This window comes from Panulirus ornatus, chromosome 49, assembly GCF_036320965.1.
Source record: "Panulirus ornatus isolate Po-2019 chromosome 49, ASM3632096v1, whole genome shotgun sequence".
Taxonomy (NCBI): domain Eukaryota; kingdom Metazoa; phylum Arthropoda; class Malacostraca; order Decapoda; family Palinuridae; genus Panulirus; species Panulirus ornatus.
Window position 1 is genome coordinate 1,500,879 of NC_092272.1, and position 23,792 is coordinate 1,524,670.

The following is a 23,792-nucleotide window of genomic DNA, read 5'->3' on the forward strand; positions in this document are numbered from 1 at the left end:
AAGGTTCTGGGAGCGTTGAAGAATGTGTGGAAGGCTAGAATGTTATCTCAGAGAGCAAAAATGGGTATGTTTGAAGGAATAGTGGTTCCAATAATGTTATATGGTTGCGAGGCATGGGCTATAGCTCGGGCTGTGAGGAGAAGGGTGGATTTGAAGGAAATGAAAAGTTTGAGGACAATATGTGGTGTGAAATGGTTTGATCGAGTAAGTAATGAAAGGGTAAGAGAGATGTGTGGTAATAAAAAGAGTGTGGTGGAGAGAGCAGAAGAGGGTGTGTTCAAATGTTTTGAACACTTGAAGAGAATGAGCGAGGAAAGATTGACAAAGAGGATATATGTGTCAGAGTGGAGGGTACAAGGAGAAGTGGGAGACCAAACTGGAGGTGGCAGGATGGAGTGAAAAGGATTTTGAGCAATCAGGGCCTGAACATACAGGAGGGTGAAAGGTGTGCAAGGAATAGAGTGAATTGGAACGATGTGGTATACCGGGGTCGACGTGCTGTCAATGGACTGAACCAGGGCATGTGAAGCGTCTGGGTTAAACCATGGAAAGGTCTGTAGGGCCTGGATGTGGAAAGGGAGCTGTGGTTTCAGTGCATTACACATGACAACTAGAGAATGAGTGTGAACAAATGTAGCCTTTTTTGTCTTTTCCTGGCATTACCTTACTGGAGGAGGGGGAAGGGGATGGTATTTCTTATGTGGCGGGGTGGAAACGACATTGGGTGAAGGCAGCAAGTATGAATATGTACATGTGTATGTATGTATATGTCTGTGTATGTATATCATGTATACAGTGAAATGTATATGTACATGCATGTGTGTGTATGGACATTTATGTATATATATGTGTACATGAGGAGTTGGGACATTCTTTGTCTGTTTCCTTGTGCTACCTCATGGATGCGGGAAGCAGGAATTATGTATAATAAAAAAAGGTTTTGGAAGGAGGTAAATAATGTGCATAAGACAAGAGAACAAATGGGAACATTGGTGAAGGGGGTAAGTGTGGAGGTAATAACAAGTAGTGATGAAGTGAGAAGGAGATGGAGTGAGTATTTTGAAAGTTTGCTGGATGTGTTTGATGATAGAGTGGCAGATATAAGGTGTTTTGGTCTGGGTGGTGTTTGAAGTAAGAGGGTCAGGGAGAATGGTTTGGTAAACAGAGAAGAGGTAGTGAAAGCTTTGCGGAAGATGGAAGTGGTTAGGGAGGTGAATGCAAGAGTTTTGGAGAGGGGCAAGTATGCAGTCTGTTGTGGATGACAGGGCCTGGGAAGTGATTCAGTTGTTGTTTGTTGATAATACAGCGCTGGTGGCTGATTCGGGTGAGAAACTGCAGAGGTCGGTAACTGAGTTTTATAAAGTGTGTGAAAGGAGAAAGTTTAGAGTAAATGTAAATAAGAGCAAGGTTATTAGGTTCAGTAGGGTTGAGGGACAATCAACTGGGAGGTAAGTTTGAATGGAGAAAAACTGGAGGAAGTGAAGTGTTTTAGATATCTGGGAGTGGACTTTGCAGCAGATGGTTGTGAGGCATGGGCTATAGATGGGGTTGTACAGAGGAGGGTGGATGTGTTGGAAATGATATTTTTGAGGAGATTATGTGGTGTGAGGTGGTTTGATCGAGTAAGTAATGAAAGGGTAAGAGAGATGTGTGATATTAATAAAAATGTGGTTGAGAGAGAAGAGGGTGTGTTGAAATGATTTGGACGCATGGAGAGAATGAGTGAGGAAGGACTGACAAAGAGGATATATGCGTCAGAGGTAGAGGGAACAAGGAGAAGTGGGAGACCAAATTGGAAGTAGAAGGATGGAGTGAAAAAGATTTTGAGCAATTGGGGCATGATCATAAAGGAGGGTGAAAGGCGTGCAAGGAATAGAGTGAAATGGAGTGATGTGGTATACCGGGGTCGACATGCTGTCAATGGACTGAACCAGGGCATGTGAAGTGTCTGGGGTAAAGCATGGAAAGGTCTGTGGGGCCTGGATGTGGAGAGGGAGCTGTAGTTTTACTGTATTACACATGACAGCCAGAGACTGAGTGTGAAAGAATGTGCCCTTTATGTCTTTTCCTGGCGCGGGGGGGGGTTGCTATTTCCTGTGTGGCGGGGTAGCGACGGGAATGGATGGTGGTAGCAAGTATGAATATGTACATGTGTATATATGTATATGTCCGTGTATGTATACGCTGATATGTATATGTATGTATATGTGCGTATATGGGCATTTATGTATACATAAGTGTATATGAGTGGTTGGGCCATTCTTCGTCTGTTTCCTTGCACTATCTCACTGAAGCAGGAAGCAGTGATTAAGTATAATAATAAATGACTATCAATGGTATTTCAAATTTTTTTTTTACTGTTAACTACCTATGTGTGAATAAGTGTATGAGAGGAGAGTGACTGGTTCCCAGTGAAGGTAGGTTTGCAGCAGGGGTGTGTGATGTCTCCATGGTTGTTTAATTTGTTTATGGATGGGGTGGTTAGAGAGATGAATGTAAGAATTTTGGAGAGATAGGCAAGTAAGCAGTCTGTTGTGGATAAGAGGGCTTGGGAGGTGAGTCAGTTGTTGTTTGCTGATGATACAGTGCTGGTGGCTGATTCGGGTGAGAAACTGCAGAAGTTGGTGACTGAGTTTGGTAGTGTGTGAAAGAAAAAAGCTGAGACTAAATGTGGATAAGAGCAAGGTTATTAGGTTCAGTAGGGTTGAGGGACAAGTTAATTGGGAGTTAAGTTTGAATGGAGAAAAACTGGAGGAAGTGAAGTGTTTTAGATATCTGGGAGTGGACTTAGGAGCGGATTGAACCTTGAAAGTGGAAATAAGTCACAGAGTGGGGGAGGGGGCGAAGGTTCTGGGAGCGTTGAAGAATGTGTTGAAGGTGAGAATATTATCTCGGAAAGCAAAAATGGGTATGTCTGAAGGAATAGTGGTCCCAACAATGTTATATGGTTGCGAGGCATGGGCTATAGATAGGGTTGTGCAGGAGGGTGGGTGTATTGAAAATGAAATGTTTGAGGACAATATGTGGTGCGAGGTGGTTTGATCGAGTAAGTAATGAATGGGCAAGAGAGATGTGTGGTAATAAAAAGAGTGTGGTTGAGACAGCAGAAGTGGGTGTGTTGAAATGGTTTGGTCATATGGAGAGAACGAGTGAGGAAAGACTGACAAAGAGGATATATGTGTCAGAGATGGAGGGAACAAGAAGTGGGAGACCAAATTGGCAGTGGAAGACTGGAGTGAAAAAGATTTTGAGCGATCGGGGCCTGAACATACAGGAGGGTGAAAGGCGTGCAAGGAACAGGGTGAATTGGAATGATGTGATATACTGGGGTCGACATGTTGTCAATGGATTGAACCAGGGCATGTGAAGCATCTGGGGTATACTATGGGAAGGTCTGCAGGGCCGGGATGTGGAAAGGGAGCTGTGGTTTCGGTGCATTACACACGACAGCTAGAGACTGAGTGTGAGCGAATGTGGACGTTTTTGTCTTTTCCTAGGTGCTACTTCGCTGGAGGTGGGGGGATGCTATTTCATGTGTGGCGAGGTGGTGACAGGAATGGATGAAGGCAGCAAGTATGAATATGTACATGTGTATCTATGTGTATGTATATGTATATACACTTTGAAATATATATTTATGTATATGTGCGTGTATGGGAGTTTATGTATATATACGTGTATGTGGGTGGGTTTGGCCATTCCTTGTCTGTTTCCTTACACTACCTTGCTGATGCAGGAGATGGCGATCAAATATAATAAAAATGAAAAGTGTACAAAAATACTTGCTTATCAGAAGCAATGAAGGTGATGCCAAACAACCATAGACTGTCCACATGGGTGGCTGAGGTTGTGACACCTTAGCTTTCTGATGGTTCAGTGTTACACAAACTTTATTTCATGTGCAAAATTATCAAAAATATTGTATGAATTACCCTCAGGCTGAGTATAAGGAGTATATGAAACATAAACGGATTCTGTGTTTAAACTGTAAGTGATACTCAACCTGTAATGGGGGCAAAATCAGGATGGTGTATGAGACAGTGGGAGAATCTCTTCTTTGGGGGGATAAATTCTACTTAGGGAGGATTTCAACCACTGGAAAATCAATAGGAAACTAATGGAGAGAGAGAGGCAAGATGGCCAACACATTTTAGAACAGTTAGAGAACTTCCTAAGCCAACTCATCATGAGCACAAAATGAAACAGAGGGGCTCGTATACAATCAATATTTGATTTCATTTACACATACGATACTGAAAAATAATACAATAAATGCCAATAGATATATAGGAGAAAACCTATCTTTTCTAGAATGGGCAAACTGGAACAAATAATTACACAGTCTAAGTGTAGTATAGTCTTAAGTCTATATTAAGGAGGTCAATAATATCTTAATACTTCAGTATAAAATACTAATCAAACATTTCTAATAGGTAACCATAACTATGATCTATTCTAACATTTCTAAGTATCTAATATTCTGACAAAGTAACACTTACACTGATATTCTTTCTATAGTGCTTCTGGCTGTATTTATCATGAATAATTCCCTTACCTGAGAGGAGTCTTCATGTGGCTGGTCGATGTTCTCATCTTTGGGTTCGACTTTCTTACCTAATCCTCTTTTCTTTGTATAGTCAAGAATTACCACTGCCTCTTGTTGTTTCTTCTTAGCCGCATAGGTTAAGGTATTAGTATTCCCCGAATTAGACTTGCGCTTTTTTGATTGGCATACATTACTTGTATCTTGGCTCTGTTTTCCTGACAGAATGCTGCTATCAATACCTGAATATAATAAAAAAAGGGAGTTCAAAGGATTAAGTGTTTTAAAGTCATTTTTGATGTGTCTATAAGTATTCTCTTATCACAAAGGATAAAACTCTGCACTAAAAACAGAAAGAACCTTTCAAAATAATGAAAAGTTCCTTGGTATAATCACTGGTATGTTAGAGTATCATCAAGAGTAAAATGACATCCAAAATGCACATAATCGTAAGTATAACAAAATACTAAAAGTTACCTGCAACTCCAATTAGCCAAAAGAAAAATCCTAAAGCCTCTCAAGATCCCTGCAGATAATCAAAATGGAAAGAGCCCATTAGCATGCTCCCCTACTGGTCCCATCCTGCTAATCTGTAGCATACATATGTGATGTAGTGGTTAGTATTCCTAACTGTGACGCAGAATCGAGCGCATATGTTTGAATCTGGCTGCGTCAGTCAGTACAAACTTAATCCAGCTGTTCTTCCACCCCTGGGGTTGGTTTATATTGATAAAAACTCTGTGAAGCGAGAAGGTCAGGGAAAATGGCTTGGTTAAGAGGGCAGGGAGAATGATTTGGTTAAGAGAGAAGAGATAGTGAAAGCTTTGCGGAAGATGAAAGTCAGCAAGGAGGTAGGTTTAGATGATATTGTGGTTGCATTTATTAAGAAAGGGGATGACTGTGTTGACTGGTTGGTAAGGATATCTAATGTATGTATGGATCATGGTGAAGTGCCTAAGGATTGGCGGAATGCATGCATTGTGCCATTGTACAAAGGCAAAGGGGATAAAGATGAGTGTTCAAACTACAGAGGCATAAGTTTGTTGAGTATTTCTGGGAAATTATATGGGAGGGTATTGATCGAGAAGGTGAAGAAATGTACAGAGCATCAGACTAGGGAAGAGCAGTGTGGTTTCAGAAGTGGTAGAGGATGTGTGGATCAGGTGTTTGCTTTGAAGAATGTGTGTGAGAAATACTTAGAAAAACAGACAGTTTTGTATGCAATATTCATTGATTTGGTAAAGGCATATGATAGGGTTGATAAAGATACTTTGTGGAAGGTCTTAAGAGTATATGGTGTGGGAGGCAAGCTGCTAGGAGCAGAGAAAAGATTTATCAAGGATGTAAGATATGTGTGTGAGTAGGAAGAGGGGAGAGTGATTGTTTCCCAGTGAAGGTCGGTCTGTGGCAGGGATGGGTGGGGTGGTTAGGGAGGTACATGCAAGAGTGTTAGAGAAAAGGGTGGGGATGCAGTCTGTTGCTGATGAGAGCCTGGGAAGTGAGTCCGTTGTTGTTCGGTGATGATACAGCGCTGGTGGATGATTCTAGTGAGAAACTGCAGAAGTTGGTGACTGAGTTTGGAAAAATATGTGAAAGGGGAAAGTTGAGAGTAAATGTGAATACAAGCAAGGTTATTAGGTTCAGTAGGGTTGAGGGACAAGTAAATTGGGATGTAAGTTTGAATGGAGAAAAATTGGAGGAAGTGAAGTGTTTTAGATATCTGGGAGCAGACTTAGCAGTGAATGGAACCATGGAGGTGGAAGTGGCGTTAACGCTTTGGGAGTGATGAAGAATGTTTGGAAGGAGAGAATGTTATTTCAGAGGGCAAAAATGGGTACGTTTAAAGGAATAGTAGTTCCAACAATATTATACGGTTATGAGGCATGGGCTATGGATAGGGTTGTACAGAGGAGGGTGGATGTGTTGGAAATGAAATGTGTGAGGACAATATGTTGTGTGGGGTGGTTTGATTAAGTAATGAAAGGGTAAGAGATTGTATGGAAATAAAAAGAGTGTGGTTGAGAGAGCAGAGGAGGGTGTGTTGAAATGGTTTGGACACATGGAGAGAATGAGTGAGGAAAGGTTGACAAAGAAGATATATGTGTCAGAGGTGGAGGGAACAAGTAGAAGTGGGAAATCAAATTGGAGTGGAAGGATGGAGTGAAAAAGATTTTGAGTGATTGGGGCCTGAACATACAGGAGGGTGACAGGCATGCAAGGAATAGGGTGAATTGGAATGATGTGGTATACCAGGGTCGATGTGCTGTCAACAGACTGAACCAGGGCATGTGAAACATCTGGGGTAAACCGTGGAAAGGTCAGTGGGGCCTGGACGCAGATGGGGAGCTGTGGTTTCGGTGCATTACACATGACAACTAGAGACTGAGTGTGAATGAATATAGCCTTTTTTGTCTGTTTTTCTGACACTACCTCAGTGAAGCAGGGGGTGGCAATGCTGCTTCATGTGGGGCGAGGTAGCGCCAGGAATGAATGAAGGCAAGCAAGTATGAAGATGTTCATATGTATATATATGTATATGTCTGTGTCTATGTATGTATATACATGTATATGTCAGTGTATGCATAAGTATATGTATATATGATGATTTATTCTTTTATTATACTTTGTTGCTGTCTCCCTCGTTAGTGAGGAAGCGCAAGGAAACAGACGAAAGAATGGCCCAACCCACCCACGTACACATGTATATACATACATGTCCACACATGCACATATACAATACCTATACATTTCAACGTATACATATATATACATACACACACATATACATATATACACATGTACATAAGTCATACTTGCTGCCTTTATTCATTCCCATCAACACCCCGCCACACAAGTAATGACAATCCCCTCCCCCCGCATGCGCGCGAGATAGCGCTAGGGAAGACAACAAATGCCACATTCGTTCACACTCATTCTCTAGCTGTCATGTATAATGCACTGAAACCAGAGCTCCCTTTCCACATCCAGGCCCAATAAAACTTTTCTATGGTTTACCCCAGACGCTTCACATTCCCTGGTTCAATCCACTGACAGCATGTCGACCCCGGTATACCAAATCGTTCCAGTTCACTCTATTCCTTGCACGCCTTTCACCCTCCTGCATGTTCAGGCCTCGATCGCTCAAAATCTTTTACACTCCACCCACCTCCAATTTGGTCTCTTAACTTATCCTTGTTCCCTCCACCTTTGACACATATATCCTCTTTGTCAATCTTTCCTCACTCATTCTCTCTATGTGACCAAACCATTTCAATACACCCTCTTCTGCTCTCTCAACCACACTCTTCTCATTACCACACATCTCTCTTACCCTTTCACTACTTACTCGATCAAAACACCTCACACCACATATTGCCCTCAAACATCTCATTTCCAACACATCCACACTCCTCCACACAACCCTATCTATAGCCCATGCCTTGCAACCATACAACATTGTTGGAACCACTAATCCTTCAAACATACACATTTCTGCTTTCCGAGATAATGTTCTCAACTTCCACACATTTTTCAATGCTCCCAGAACTTTCACCCCCTCCCCCACCCTGTGACTCACTTATGCTTCCCTGGTTCCAACCGCTACCAAATCCACTCCCAAATACCTAAAACACTTCGCTTCCTCCAGTTTTTCTCCATTCAAATTTACCTCCCAATTGACTTGTCCCTCAACCCTACTGTACCTAATAACATTGCTCTTATTCACAATTACTCTCGGCTTCCTTCTTTCACATGCTTTACCAAACTCAGTTACCAGCTTCTGCAGTTTCTCACATGAATCAGCCACCAGCGCTGTATCATCAGCGAACAACAACTGACTCATTTCCCAAGCCCTCTCATCCACAACAGACTGCATACTTGCCCCTCTTTCCAAAACTCTTGCATTCACCTCCCTAACAACCCCATTCATAAACAAATTAAACAACCATGGAGACAACACGCACCCCTGCCGCAAACCGACATTCACTGGGAACCAATCACTTTCCTCTCTTCCTACTCGTACACATGCCTTACATCCTCGACTTGCCTCCCACACCATATATTCTTAATACCTTCCACAGAGCATCTCTATCAACTCTATCATATGCCTTCTCCAGATCCATAAATGCTACGTACCAATCCATTTGTTTTTCTAAGTATTTCTCACATACATTCTTCAATGCAAACACCTGATCCACACATCCTCTACCACTTCTGAAACCACACTGCTCTTCCCCAATCTGATGCTCTGTACAAGCTTTCACCCTCTCAATCAATACCCTCCCATATAATTTCCCAGGAATACTCAACAAACTTATACCTCTGTAATTTGAACACTCACCTTTATCCATTTTGCCTTTGTACAATGGCACTATGCATGCATTCCTCCAATCCTCAGGCACTTCACCATGAGCCATACATACATCAAATATCCTTACCAACCAGTCAACAACACAGTTACCCCCTTTTTTAATAAATTCCACTGCAATACCATCCAAACCCGCTGCCTTGCCAGCTTTCATCTTCCACAAAGCTTTCACTATCTCTTCGCTGTTTATCAAATCATTCTCCCTAACCCTCTCACTTCGCACACCACCTCGACCAATACACCCTATATCTGTCACTCTATCATCTAACACATTCAACAAACCCTTAAAATACTCACTCCATCTCCTTCTCACATCACCACTACTTGTTATCAGCTCCCCATTAGCTCCCTTCACTGATGTTTTCATTTGTTCCCTTGTCTTACGCACTTTATTTACCTCCTACCAAAACATCTTTTTATTCTCCCTAAAATTTAATGATACTCTCACCCCAACTCTCATTTGCCCTCTTTTTCACCTCTTGCACCTTTCTCTTGACCTCCTGCCTCTTTCTTTTATACATCTCTCACTCATTTGCATTATTTCCCTGCAAAAATCGAACAAATACCTCTCTCTTCTTTTTCACTAATAATATTACTTCTTCATCCCACCACTCACTACACTTTCTGATCTGCCCACCTCCTACGCTTCTCATGCCACAAGCATCTTTTGCGCAAGCCATCGCTGCTTCCCTTAATACATCCCATTCCTCCCCAACTCCCATTACGTCCTTTGTTCTAACCTTTTTCCATTCTGTACTCAGTCTCTCCTGGTACTTCCTCACACGTCTCCTTCCCAAGCTCACTTACACTCACCAGTCTCTTCACCCCAACATTCTCTCTTCTTTTCTGAAAACCTCTACAAATCTTCACCTTTGCCTCCACAAGATAATGATCAGACATCCCTCAAGTTGCACCTCCTCTCAGCACATTAACATCCAAAAGTCTCTCTTTCACGCGCCTATCAATTAACACGTAATCCAATAATGCTCTCTGGCCATCTCTCCTGCTTACATATGTACACTTATGTATATCTCTCTTTTTAAACCTGGTATTCCCAATCACCAGCAATTTTTCAGCACATAAATCTACAAGCTCTTCACCATTTCCATTTACAATACTGAACACCTGTGTACACCAATTATTCCCTCAATTGCCACATTACTTACCTTTGCATTCAAATCACCCATCAGTATAACCCGGTCTCGTGCATCAAAACTACAAACACAATCACTCAGCTGCTCCCAAAACACTTGCCTCTCATGTATATATATATATATATATATATATTTTTTTTTTGCTTTGTCGCTGTCTCCCGCGTTTGTGAGGTAGCGCAAGGAAACAGACGAAAGAAATGGCCCAACCCACCCCCATACACATGTATATACATACGTCCACACACGCAAATATACATACCTACACAGCTTTCCATGGTTTACCCCAGACGCTTCACATGCCCTGATTCAATCCACTGACAGCACGTCAACCCCGGTATACCACATCGCTCCAATTCACTCTATTCCTTGCCCTCCCCTCACCCTCCTGCATGTTCAGGCCCCGATCACACAAAATCTTTTTCACTCCATCTTTCCACCTCCAATTTGGTCTCCCTCCTCTCCTCGCTCCGTCCACCTCCGACACATATATCCTCTTGGTCAATCTTTCCTCACTCACTCTCTCCATGCGCCCAAACCACCTCAAAACACCCTCTTCTGCTCTCCCAACCACGCTCTTTTTATTTCCACACATCCCCCCCACCCTCACGTCACCTACTTGATCAAACCACCCCACACCACACACTGTCCTCAAACATCTCATTTCCAGCACATCCATCCTCCTGCGCACCTCTCTATCCATAGCCCACGCCTCGCAACCATACAACATAGTTGGAACCACTATTCCTTCAAACACACCCACCCCTGCTCTCCGAGATAATGCTCTCGACTTCCACACATTCTTCAAGGCTCCTAGAATTTTCACCCCCTCCCCCACCCTATGATCCAATTCCGCTTCCATGGTTCCATCCGCTGCCAGATCCACTCCCAGATATCTAAAACACTTCACTTCCTCCAGTTTTTCTCCATTCAAACTCACCTCCCAATTGACTTGACCCTCAACCCTACTGTACCTTATAACCTTGCTCTTATTCATGTTTACTCTTAACTTTCTTCTTTCACACACTTTACCAAACTCAGTCACCAGCTTCTGCAGTTTCTCACATGAATCAGCCACCAGCGCTGTATCATCAGCGAACAACAACTGACTCACTTCCCAAGCTCTCTCATCCCCAACAGACTTCATACTTGCCCCTCTTTCCAAAACTCTTGCATTCACCTCCCTAACAACCCCATCCATAAACAAATTAAACAACCATGGAGACATCACACACCCCTGCCGCGAACCCACATTCACTGAGAACCAATCACTTTCCTCTCTTCCTACACGTACACATGCCTTACATCCTCGATAAAAACTTTTCACTGCTTCTAACAACTTTCCTCCCACACCATATATTCTTAATACCTTCCACAGAGCATCTCTATCAACTCTATCATATGCCTTCTCCAGATCCATAAATGCTACATACAAATCCATTTGCTTTTCTAAGTATTTCTCACATACATTCTTCAAAGCAAACACCTGATCCACACATCCTCTACCACTTCTGAAACCACACTGCTCTTCCCCAATCTGATGCTCTGTACATGCCTTCACCCTCTCAATCAATACCCTCCCATATAATTTACCAGGAATACTCAACAAACTTATACCTCTGTAATTTGAGCACTCACTCTTATCCCCTTTGCCTTTGTACAATGGCACTATGCACGCATTCCGCCAATCCTCAGGCACCTCACCATGAGTCATACATACATTAAATAACCTTATCAACCAGTCAACAATACAGTCACCCTCTTATTTAATAAATTCCACTGCAATACCATCCAAACCTGCTGCCTTGCCGGCTTTCATCTTCCGCAAAGCTTTTACTACCTCTTCTCTGTTTACCAAATCATTTTCCCTAACCCTCTCACTTTGCACACCAACTCGACCAAAACACCCTATATCTGCCACTCTATCATCAAACACATTCAACAAACCTTCAAAATACTCACTCCATCTCCTTCTCACATCACCACTACTTGTTATCACCTCCCCATTTGCACCCTTCACTGAAGTTCCCATTTGCTCCCTTGTCTTACGCACTTTATTTACCTCCTTCCAGAACATCTTTTTATTCTCCCTAAAATTTAATGATACTCTCTCACCCCAACTCTCATTTGCCCTTTTTTTCACCTCTTGCACCTTTCTCTTGACCTCCTGTCTCTTTCTTTTATACATCTCCCACTCAATTGCATTTTTTCCCTGCAAAAATCGTCCAAATGCCTCTCTCTTCTCTTTCACTAATACTCTTACTTCTTCATCCCACCACTCACTACCCTTTCTAATCAACCCACCTCCCACTCTTCTCATGCCACAAGCATCTTTTGCGCAATCCATCACCGATTCCCTAAATACATTTTTTGCTTTGTCACTGTCTCCCGCGTTTGCGAGGTAGCGCAAGGAAACAGACGAAAGAAATGGCCCAACCCACCCCCATACACATGTATATACATACGTCCACACACGCAAATATACATACGTACACAGCTTTCCATGGTTTACCCTAGATGCTTCTCATGCCCTGGTTCAATCCATTGACAGCATGTTGACCCCGATATACCACATTGTTCCAATGCACTCTATTCCTAGCACGCCTTTCACCCTCCTGCATGTTCAGGCCCCGATCACTCAAAATCTTTTTCACTCCATCTTCCACCTCCAATTTGGTCTCCCACTTCTCCTCGTTCCCTCAACCTCCGACACATATATCCTCTTTGTCAATCTTTCCTCACTCATTCTCTCCATGTGACCAAACCATTTCAAAACACCCTCTTCTGCTCTCTCAACCACACTCTTTTTATTATCACACATCTATCTTACCCTATTATTACTTACTCGATCAAACCACCTCTCATCACATATTGTCCTCAAACATCTCATTTCCAGCACATCCACCCTCCTGCGCACAACTCTATCCATAGCCCCCGCCTCGCAACCATACAACATTGTTGGAACCATTATTCCTTCAAACATACCCATTTTTGCTTTCCGAGATAATATTCTCGACTTCCACACATTCTTCAAGGCTCCCAAAATTTTCATTCCCTCCCCCACCCTATGATTCACTTCCACTTCCATGGTTCCATCTACTGCCAGATCCACTCCCAGATATCTAAAACATTTCACTTCCTCCAGTTTTTCTCCATTCAAACATACCTCCCAATCGACTTGACCCTCAACCCTAATGTACCTAATAATCTTGCTCTTATTCACATTTACTCTCAGCTTTCTTCTTTCACACACTTTACCAACTCAGTCACCAGCTTCTGCAGTTTCTCTCATGAATCAGCCACCAGCGCTGTATCATTAGCGAACAACAACTGACTCACTTCCCATGCTCTCTCATCCACAACAGATTGCATACTTGCCCCTCTTTCCGAAATTCTTGCATTCACCTCCCTAACAATCCCATCCATAAACAAATTAAACAACCATGGAGACATCACACACCCCTGCCACAAACCTACATTCACTGAGAACCAATCACTTTCCTCTCTTCCTACACGTACACATGTCTTACATCCTCGATAAAAACTTTTCACTGCTTTTAACAACTTGCTTCCCACACCATATATTCTCAATACCTTCCACAGAGCATCTGTATCAACTCTATCATATGCCTTCTCCAGATCCATAAATGCTACATACAAATCCATTGCTTTTCCAAGTATTTCTCACATACATTCTTCAAAGCAAACACCTGATCCACACATCCTCTACCAATTCTGAAACCACGCTGCTCTTCCCCAATCTGATGCTCTGTACATGCCTTCACCCTCTCAATCAATACCCTCCCATATAATTTACCAGGAATACTCAACAAACTTATACCTCTGTAATTTGAGCACTCACCTTTGTCCCCTTTGCCTTTGTACAATGGCACTATGCAAGCATTCCGCCAATCCTCAGGCACCTCACCATGAATCATACATACATTAAATAACCTTACCAACCAGTCAATAATACAGTCACCCCCTTTTTTTATAAATTCCACTGCAATACCATCCAAACCGGCTGCCTTACCGGCTTTCATCTTCCGCAAAGCTTTTACTACTTCTTCTCTGTTTACCAAATCATTTTCCATAACCCTCTCACTTTGCACACCACCTCGAGCTTAGGATATACTGACTCATGTGATACGATATCTTAAACTTTTAGAAGGCGTTCGTGTAGATTTCCTAGGAACAGACCCACTACACGTAACACTGAGATGACAGAGACGAGGTGACCCTGATGTACGCCAAGCATGAAAAAGCAACAGAACAAACACGGACAGATCAGCTTTGAGCGCCTCTTCGCAAACGGAACTACCTTGGCCCACCAGTGATGCTACTACGTTTGTGAATCGGGAACCATTGCAACACAAACCTCGCCAGGTGGTAGAGTTTCCCACAGTGTATCGAGACAGACTTCCCCAGAACTTTTTAAAGGGGAAGTAAATGTTTATAGTTGTGTTACTGGAGTGATAGTTTTCATACATGGTGTTTTGACAAGAAAATAGTGAAATTGGAGAAAAATGTAGCTTAGACATTGAAGCTTATTGATACAGTGGTAAAATTGATGAGAACTGCTATTGACATTTGTGTAAATAAATTATATATTTCCTTTTTCCATAGCCAGAGGTTGAACCATTATGTGACATTCATTTTTTCATTCATTTCAAGCTAGAAGTTTCAGTTTTCTAAATTGTTTCTTACATTTTTCATATGTATATATATGTATGTGTGTGTGTGTGTGTGTATATGTGTGTGTGTGTGTGTGTGTGTGTGTGTGTGTGTGTGTGTGTGTGTGTATATGTATATATATATGTATATTATCCCTGGGGATAGGGGTGAAAGAATACTTCCCACGTATTCCTCGCGTGTCGTAGAAAGCGACTAGAGGGGACGGGAGTGGGGGGCCAGAAATCCTCCCCTCCTTGTATTAACATTCTAAAATGGGAAACAGAAGAAGGAGTCACGCGGGGAGTGCTCATCCTCCTCGAAGGCTCAGAGTGGGGTGCCTAAATGTGTGTGGATGTAACCAAGATGTGAAAAAAGGAGAGATAGGTAGTATGTTTGAGGAAAGGAACCTGGATGTTTTGGCTCTGAGTGAAACGAAGCTCAAGGGTGAAGGGGAAGAGTGGTTTGGAAATGTCTGGGGAGTAAAGTCAGGGGTTAGTGAGAGGACAAGAGCAAGGGAAGGAGTAGCAATACTCCTGAAACAGGAGTTGTGGGAGTATGTGATAGAATGTAAGAAAGTAAATTCTCGATTAATATGGGTAAAACTGAAAGTTGATGGAGAGAGGTGGGTGATTATTGGTGCATATGCACCCGGGCATGAGAAGAAAGATCATGAGAGGCAAGTGTTTTGGGAGCAGCTGAATGAGTGTGTTAGTGGTTTTGATGCACGAGACCGGGTTATAGTGATGGGTGATTTGAATGCAAAGGTGAGTAATGTGGCAGTTGAGGGAATAATTGGTATATATGGGGTGTTCAGTGTTGTAAATGGAAATGGTGAAGAGCTTGTAGATTTATGTGCTGAAAAAGGACTGATGATTGGGAATACCTGGTTTAAAAAGCGAGATATACATAAGTATACTTATGTAAGTAGGAGAGATGGCCAGAGAGCGTTATTGGATTACGTGTTAATTGACAGGCGTGCGAAAGAGAGACTTTTGGATGTTAATGTGCTGAGAGGTGCAACTGGAGGGATGTCTGATCATTATCTTGTGGAGGCTAAGGTGAAGATTTGTATGGGTTTTCAGAAAAGAAGAGTGAATGTTGGGGTGAAGAGGGTGGTGAGAGTAAGTGAGCTTGGGAAGGAGACCTGTGTGAGGAAGTACCAGGAGAGACTGAGTACAGAATGGAAAAAGGTGAGAACAATGGAAGTAAGGGGAGTGGGGGAGGAATGGGATGTATTTAGGGAATCAGTGATGGATTGCGCAAAAGATGCTTGTGGCATGAGAAGAGTGGGAGGTGGGTTGATTAGAAAGGGTAGTGAGTGGTGGGATGAAGAAGTGAGAGTATTAGTGAAAGAGAAGAGAGAGGCATTTGGACGATTTTTGCAGGGAAAAAATGCAATTGAGTGGGAGATGTATAAAAGAAAGAGACAGGAGGTCAAGAGAAAGGTGCAAGAGGTGAAAAAAAGGGCAAATGAGAGTTGGGGTGAGAGAGTATCATTAAATTTTAGGGAGAATAAAAAGATGTTCTGGAAGGAGGTAAATAAAGTGCGTAAGACAAGGGAGCAAATGGGAACTTCAGTGAAGGGCGCAAATGGGGAGGTGATAAGTAGTGGTGATGTGAGAAGGAGATGGAGTGAGTATTTTGAAGGTTTGTTGAATGTGTTTGATGATAGAGTGGCAGATATAGGGTGTTTTGGTCGAGGTGGTGTGCAAAGTGAGAGGGTTAGGGAAAATGATTTGGTAAACAGAGAAGAGGTAGTGAAAGCTTTGCGGAAGATGAAAGCCGGCAAGGCAGCAGGTTTGGATGGTATTGCAGTGGAATTTATTAAAAAAGGGGGTGACTGTATTGTTGACTGGTTGGTAAGGTTATTTAATGTATGTATGACTCATGGTGAGGTGCCTGAGGATTGGCGGAATGCGTGCATAGTGCCATTGTACAAAGGCAAACGGGATAAGAGTGAGTGCTCAAATTACAGAGGTATAAGTTTGTTGAGTATTCCAGGTAAATTATATGGGAGGGTATTGATTGAGAGGGTGAAGGCATGTACAGAGCATCAGATTGGGGAAGAGCAGTGTGGTTTCAGAAGTGGTAGAGGATGTGTGGATCAGGTGTTTGCTTTGAAGAATGTATGTGAGAAATACTTAGAAAAGCAAATGGATTTGTATGTAGCATTTATGGATCTGGAGAAGGCATATGATAGAGTTGATAGAGATGCTCTGTGGAAGGTATTAAGAATATATGGTGTGGGAGGCAAGTTGTTAGAAGCAGTGAAAAGTTTTTATCGAGGATGTAAGGCATGTGTACGTGTAGGAAGAGAGGAAAGTGATTGGTTCTCAGTGAATGTAGGTTTGCGGCAGGGGTGTGTGATGTCTCCATGGTTGTTTAATTTGTTTATGGATGGGGTTGTTAGGGAGGTAAATGCAAGAGTTTTGGAAAGAGGGGCAAGTATGAAGTCTGTTGGGGATGAGAGAGCTTGGGAAGTGAGTCAGTTGTTGTTCGCTGATGATACAGCGCTGGTGGCTGATTCATGTCAGAAACTGCAGAAGCTGGTGACTGAGTTTGGTAAAGTGTGTGGAAGAAGAAAGTTAAGAGTAAATGTGAATAAGAGCAAGGTTATTAGGTACAGTAGGGTTGAGGGTCAAGTCAATTGGGAGGTGAGTTTGAATGGAGAAAAACTGGAGGAAGTGAAGTGTTTTAGATATCTGCGAGTGGATCTGGCAGCGGATGGAACCATGGAAGCGGAAGTGGATCATAGGGTGGGGGAGGGGGCGAAAATTCTGGGGGCCTTGAAGAATGTGTGGAAGTCGAGAACATTATCTCGGAAAGCAAAAATGGGTATGTTTGAAGGAATAGTGGTTCCAACAATGTTGTATGGTTGCGAGGCGTGGGCTATGGATAGAGTTGTGCGCAGGAGGATGGATGTGCTGGAAATGAGATGTTTGAGGACAATGTGTGGTGTGAGGTGGTTTGATCGAGTGAGTAACGTAAGGGTAAGAGAGATGTGTGGAAATAAAAAGAGCGTGGTTGAGAGAGCAGAAGAGGGTGTTTTGAAGTGGTTTGGGCACATTGAGAGAATAAGTGAGGAAAGATTGACCAAGAGGATATATGTGTCGGAGGTGGAGGGAACGAGGAGAAGAGGGAGACCAAATTGGAGGTGGAAAGATGGAGTGAAAAAGATTTTGTGTGATCGGGGCCTGAACATGCAGGAGGGTGAAAGGAGGGCAAGGAATAGAGTGAATTGGAGTGATGTGGTATACCGGGGTTGACGTGCTGTCAGTGGATTGAATCAAGGCATGTGAAGCGTCTGGGGTAAACCATGGAAAGCTGTGTAGGTATGTATATTTGCGTGTGTGGACGTATGTATATACATGTGTATGGGGGGGGGTTGGGCCATTTCTTTCGTCTGTTTCCTTGCGCTACCTCGCAAACGCGGGAGACAGCGACAAAGTATAATAATATAATAATGTGTCCTTTGGTTGCTGAAGGTGTTTATAGCTTACATGAAAACCAGGTAGTATTACCAGGCCTAAGAATGCATTTGGTAATTGTTTTTGTATGACCAAAAGTGTCTAAACTTGAGTCTTATAGAATCCCTCCTTCCTTGTATGATGTACTATCTTCTAAGTTGCCTTACCAAGGTAAAACTTTTTTTATTTCTATCAAGTCATGATTAATATCTTTAACATTTCAGAAATAGAAACAATTGACTTTGACCAGTCGGACAGGAATGTGGAAGCATCCTGAAGGGTCAGTTTTAATTTAGTTATAAGGGCCTCGTGTCAAATGTTTTAAGTATGACATAACTGGTGCAATTTCAATATTCTTAACAGAGGACTATATTTATGCCTAAAAGCAAGTTAAATGCGATGTAGAATCTAGTTTGAGATATGTTAAAAGAATTTATGAAATAAGATTATATCAAATTACTTGTATAATTATTTTTACTAATTTACCGTAAGTGCAAAACAAGTTTTGCTGCAGAGAATAAGCTATTTAAGATATGGAGCAAATATGCAAGTGCTCTTTGCATGAGGTGTATCCAAATATATTTCATTTATTCATTTATTTTGCTTTGCTGCTGTCTCCCGCGTTAGCGAGGTAGCGCAAGGAAACAGACGAAAGAATGGCCCAACCCACCCACATACACATGCATATACATACACGTCCACACACACAAATATACATACCTATAGATCTCAATGTATACATACATATACACACACAGATATATACATATATACACATGTACATAATTCATACTGTCTGCATTTTTTCATTTCCAACGCCACCTCGCCACACATGGAACAACAACCACCTCCCCCCTCATGTGTGCGAGGTAGTGCTAGGAAAAGACAACAAAGGCCCAATTCGTTCACACTCAGTCTCTAGCTGTCATGTAATAATGCACCAAAACCACAGCTCCCTTCCCACATCCAGGCCCCACAGAACTTTCCATGGTTTACCCCAGATGCTTCACATGCCCTGGTTCAATCCATTGACAGCACGTCGACCCCGGTATACCACATCATTCCAATTCACTCTATTCCTTGCACGCCTTTCGACCTCCTGCATGTTCAGGCCCCGATCACTCAAAATCTTTTTCACTCCATCTTTCCACCTCCAATTTGGTCTCCCACTTCTCCTCGTTCCCTCCACCTCTGACACATATATCCTCTTTGTCAATCTTTCCTCACTCATTCTCTCCATGTGACCAAACCATTTCAAAACACCCTCTTCTGCTCTCTCAACCACACTCTTTTTATTACCACACTTCTCTCTTACCCTTACATTACTCAATCAAACCATCTCACACCACATATTGTCCTCAAACATCTCATTTCCAGCACATCCATTCTCCTGCGCACAACTCTATCCATAGCCCATGCATCGCAACCATACAATGTCGTTGGAACCACTATTCCTTCAAACATACCCATTTTTGCTTACCTCCCACACCATATACTCTTAATACCTACCACAGAACATCTCTATCAACTCCATCATATGCCCTCTCCAGATCCATAAATGCTACATACAACTCCATCTGTTTTTCTAAGTATTTCTCACATTCTTCAAAGCAAACACCTGATCCACACATCCTCTACCACTTCTGAAACCACACTGATCTTCCCAATCTGATGTCTGTACATGCCTTCACCCTCTTAATCAATACCTTCCCATATAATTTCCCAGGAATACTGAACAAACTTATACCTCTGTAATTTGAACACTCACCTTTATCCCCTTTGCCTTTATAGAATGGCACTATGCATGCATTCCACTAATCCTCAGGCACTTTAGCATGAACCATACATGCGTTGAATATTCTCACCAACCAGTCAACAACACAGTCACCCACTTTTTTAATAAATTCCAGAGCAATACCATCCAAACCCGCAGTCTTGCCTGCTTTCATCTTCCGTAAGGCTTTCACTACCTCTTCTCTGTTTATCAAACCATTCTCCCTGACCCTTTCACCTCGCACAATCCGCAAGGCTTTCACTACCTCTTCTCTGTTTATCAAACAATTCTCCCTGACCCTCTCACTTCGCACACTACTTCGAACAAAACACCCTATATTTGCCACTCTATTATCAAACACAATCAACAGACCTTCAAAATACTCACTCCATCTCCTTCTCACTTCACCACTATTTGTTATTACCTCTCCATTAGCCCCCTTCACCGATGTTCCCATTTGTTCTCTTGTCTTACGCACTTTATTTACCTCCTTCCAAAACATCTTTTTATTCTCCCTAAAATTTAATGATACTCTCTCTCACCCCAACTCTCATTTGCCTTCTTTTTCACCTCTTGCACCTTTCTCTTGACCTCCTGCCTCTTTCTTTTATATATCTCCCAGTCATTTGCACTATTACCCTGCAAAAATTGTCCAAATGCCTCTCTTTTTCACTAACAACCTTACTTCTTCATCCCACCATTCACTACCCTTTCTTATCTGCCCACCTCCCACCTTTCTCATGCTACAAGCATCTTTTACACAAGCCATCACTGCTTCCCTAAATACATCCCATTCCTCCCCCGCTCCCCTTACGTCATTTGCTCTCACCTTTTTCCATTCTGCACTCCTGGTGCTTCCTCACACAAGTCTCCTTTCCAAGCTCACTTACTCTCACCACTCTCTTCACTCCAACATTCTCTCTTCTTTTCTGAAAACCTCTACAAATCTTCACCTTCGCCTCCACAAGATAATGATCAGACATCCCTTTAGTTGCCCCTCTCAGCAAATTAACATCCAAAAGTTTCTCTTTCACACACTTATTGATTAACTCATAATCCAATAACACTCTCTGGTCAGCTCTCCTACTTACATACGTATACTTATGTATACCTCTCCTTTTAAACCAGCTATTCCCAATCATCAGTCATTTTTCAGCACACAAATCTACAAGGTCTTCACCATTTCCATTTACAACAGTGAACACCCCATGTACACCAATTATACCCTCAACTGCCACATTACTCACCTTTGCATTCAAATCACTCATCACTATAACCCGGTCTTGTGCATCAGAGCTGCTAACACACTCAATCAGCTGCTTCCAAAACACTTGCCTCTCATGATCTTTCTTCTCATGACCAGGTGCATAGGCACCAATAATCACCCATCTCTCTCCATACACTTTCAGTTTTATCCATATCAATCTAGAGTTTACTTTCTTGCACTCTATCACATACTCTCACAACTCCTGCTCCAGGAGTAGTGCTACTACTTCCTTTGCTGTTGTTCTCTCACTAACCATACTTTACTCCCAGGACATTCCCAAACCATTTTTCCCTTTTACCCTTGAGCTTCATTTCACTCAGAGCCAAAACATCCAGGTTCCTTTTCCCAAACAGACTACCTATCTCTCCTTTTTTCTCATGTTGGTTCATCCATATATTTAGACATCCCAATCTGAGCCTTCAAGGAGGATGAGCACTCCCTGCATGACTTCTGTTTCCCCTTTTAGAAAGTTAAAATAAAAGGAGGGGAGAGTTTCTAGACCTTTGCTCCCGTCCCCTTTAGTCACCTTCTATGACATGCGGGGAATGTGTGGGAAGTATTCTTTCTCCCCTATCCCTAGAAATATATATGGTTACTTCCCCAGGACAACCTAGCCATCCTGTCTCTTTAATGAGAAAAAGTAACTGCCTGCAAGTACTCAAAATGAGGTTTAATGAAAATGGCAGGCCTAGTGTAATGACTTAACTGCATTTCTTGCTTGATATATACTCTTATTCTCAGCTGCCACCTGCATTACACAATCGCCAAGCCTCTGTTCATTGTAAGAGAGAGAGAGAGAGAGAGAGAGAGAGAGAGAGAGAGAGAGAGAGAGAGAGAGAGAATATGCTGTATAACCTTACCGAAGTCATCAATCATCTGAAGAATTGGTTTTTTAATAGTCTTCTGAACTTGTCCTTGTGGTGCATCAGTTAAAAAGTCTTGTTCTGTATCTACATAATCATCTTCATAAAACGCATCACTAAAATCACTGTCATCAGGTGGAATTTCATTAACTAATTTGAATCCATCTTCTGTTTTTCTTGGTTCCTTTGTGGTATTACTGGCTTGTTTTTTCTGGTATTCCTGACTCTGATTCATGGTTGGCTGTTCGTCAAACTCGTCAGCATCACATTCAAATGCGTCAGATACATCAGAGTCATCCTCAGGTATTGTAGATACAATTTTAAAGCCATCTTCTGTAATATTTTCTGCAGGTGCTGTTTTTTTCCTACATGCTGTATGAGCATCATCAATTTTCTTACTTTTCTTTTTAGTTTCATTTCTATTTTCTTTGTTCTTCCTACTCCTTGATGACTGTTTTACAGTCACAGCATCAGGCTTTCCATCTGAATCTAATGTAGTATTACTTTTCATTGTTTTTATTTCATCTGTATCATGCACTACATCTCTCCCTCTTTTTTTTTTCCTTTTTGGATGTGATAAATCATCTGACTCCGTTTCCATTCTGTCATTACAAATAGTTTTGCTTTCAGCGACTTTTTTTCTTTTAATTTCCTTAGTTTTTAAAACTGTGGTTTCAGCAGTGGCTGTAGTGTCCCCTAGGAGATGATCAACTGTAAACAGACAAACATTACAGGTTAATTAGAAAATATATTTGTTACACTTGTTTCACCCTGTAAAAATGAAGATAATTAGATCATGCTTAACATCTGTATAAAATAATTTTCATGAATAATCATGACAGAAACAGGAAAGTATAAGGAAAGAATATGTAGAAAGAATGACTGAAATCATGAACTTGCTGTGTGGAAATGGGTATGGAGGTGCACCGGAATAAAGAAAAGACCGAGTAAGAAGGTATGTTGCTTAAGGGCTCAAAAACGTTGTCATGATATACAACAATACAATGGAACAGACCTATGGAATAGGCTGTGTTTCGAAAGTACTGATCATGAGATGAAGGGCATTAGATGAAAACTTATGAAAAGGAAATAAGATGATATTTTTGCATTTACCAGAGGAAATTTTCTGAAAAACTGCTTGCAGTACTATTTAATGAAAGCCAATGCACATGGATATGGAAAACCTAACAGCCCTAATAATGAATGCTAAATACCACAAAAGTATTGGCCATAGAAGATGCTGATCCTTCAGCACAAATGTATCTTTTCTGTTGTCTTTTCTTGTCTATCAAAGTGCAGATATTAATTTCTCAAGACAAAAATCAGTTTCCTACTTCAAACAGAGAATATATGGCATATCCTTCAACTGATGGAAGTGTGACTGTACATAACAAGAGGGAAATGCCACTCCTTGCACTAGAAGATTGCATCCTTGATACAACATATAAATTACCATTTACAAGTCAGGAATATAAAACTCTTTATGGGCTTTTGTCCAACTCTGGTTTACTGCTGAAACTGAACAGAGTTGTTCCTGGGCAAATTTTCTGAATGCTGAGAATGAGCCATGATCATTCTAAGAGGAGAGATTTTCTAACTTAGCACTCTATGACTTGGTGCTCATGCTTAGCAGATCTAAGGCTAATAGTAAATAATGATGGTCCGCTGAAGAAGAAGCATCTCTACC

The 23,792-nt window shown here is 41.9% G+C and overlaps 1 protein-coding gene across 3 annotated transcripts in view; it reads right to left on the reverse strand.

Annotated features, from left to right (window-relative positions):
- The window catches only part of LOC139764294 (uncharacterized), a 99,207-nt gene that overhangs the window by 66,657 nt on the left and 8,758 nt on the right, over positions 1-23,792 (reverse strand). For all 3 annotated transcript variants that reach the window (XR_011716342.1, XR_011716341.1, XM_071690781.1), the window contains exons 3-4: positions 22,103-22,816; positions 4,556-4,785 (exon numbers count right to left, since the gene is read on the reverse strand). Coding sequence is in view for 1 of the 3 variants with exons in the window: in XM_071690781.1 (XP_071546882.1) it covers positions 4,556-4,785; positions 22,103-22,816 (944 nt within the window). In the remaining 2 variants the exon portion in view is untranslated. The remainder of the gene's footprint in view (positions 1-4,555; positions 4,786-22,102; positions 22,817-23,792) is intronic.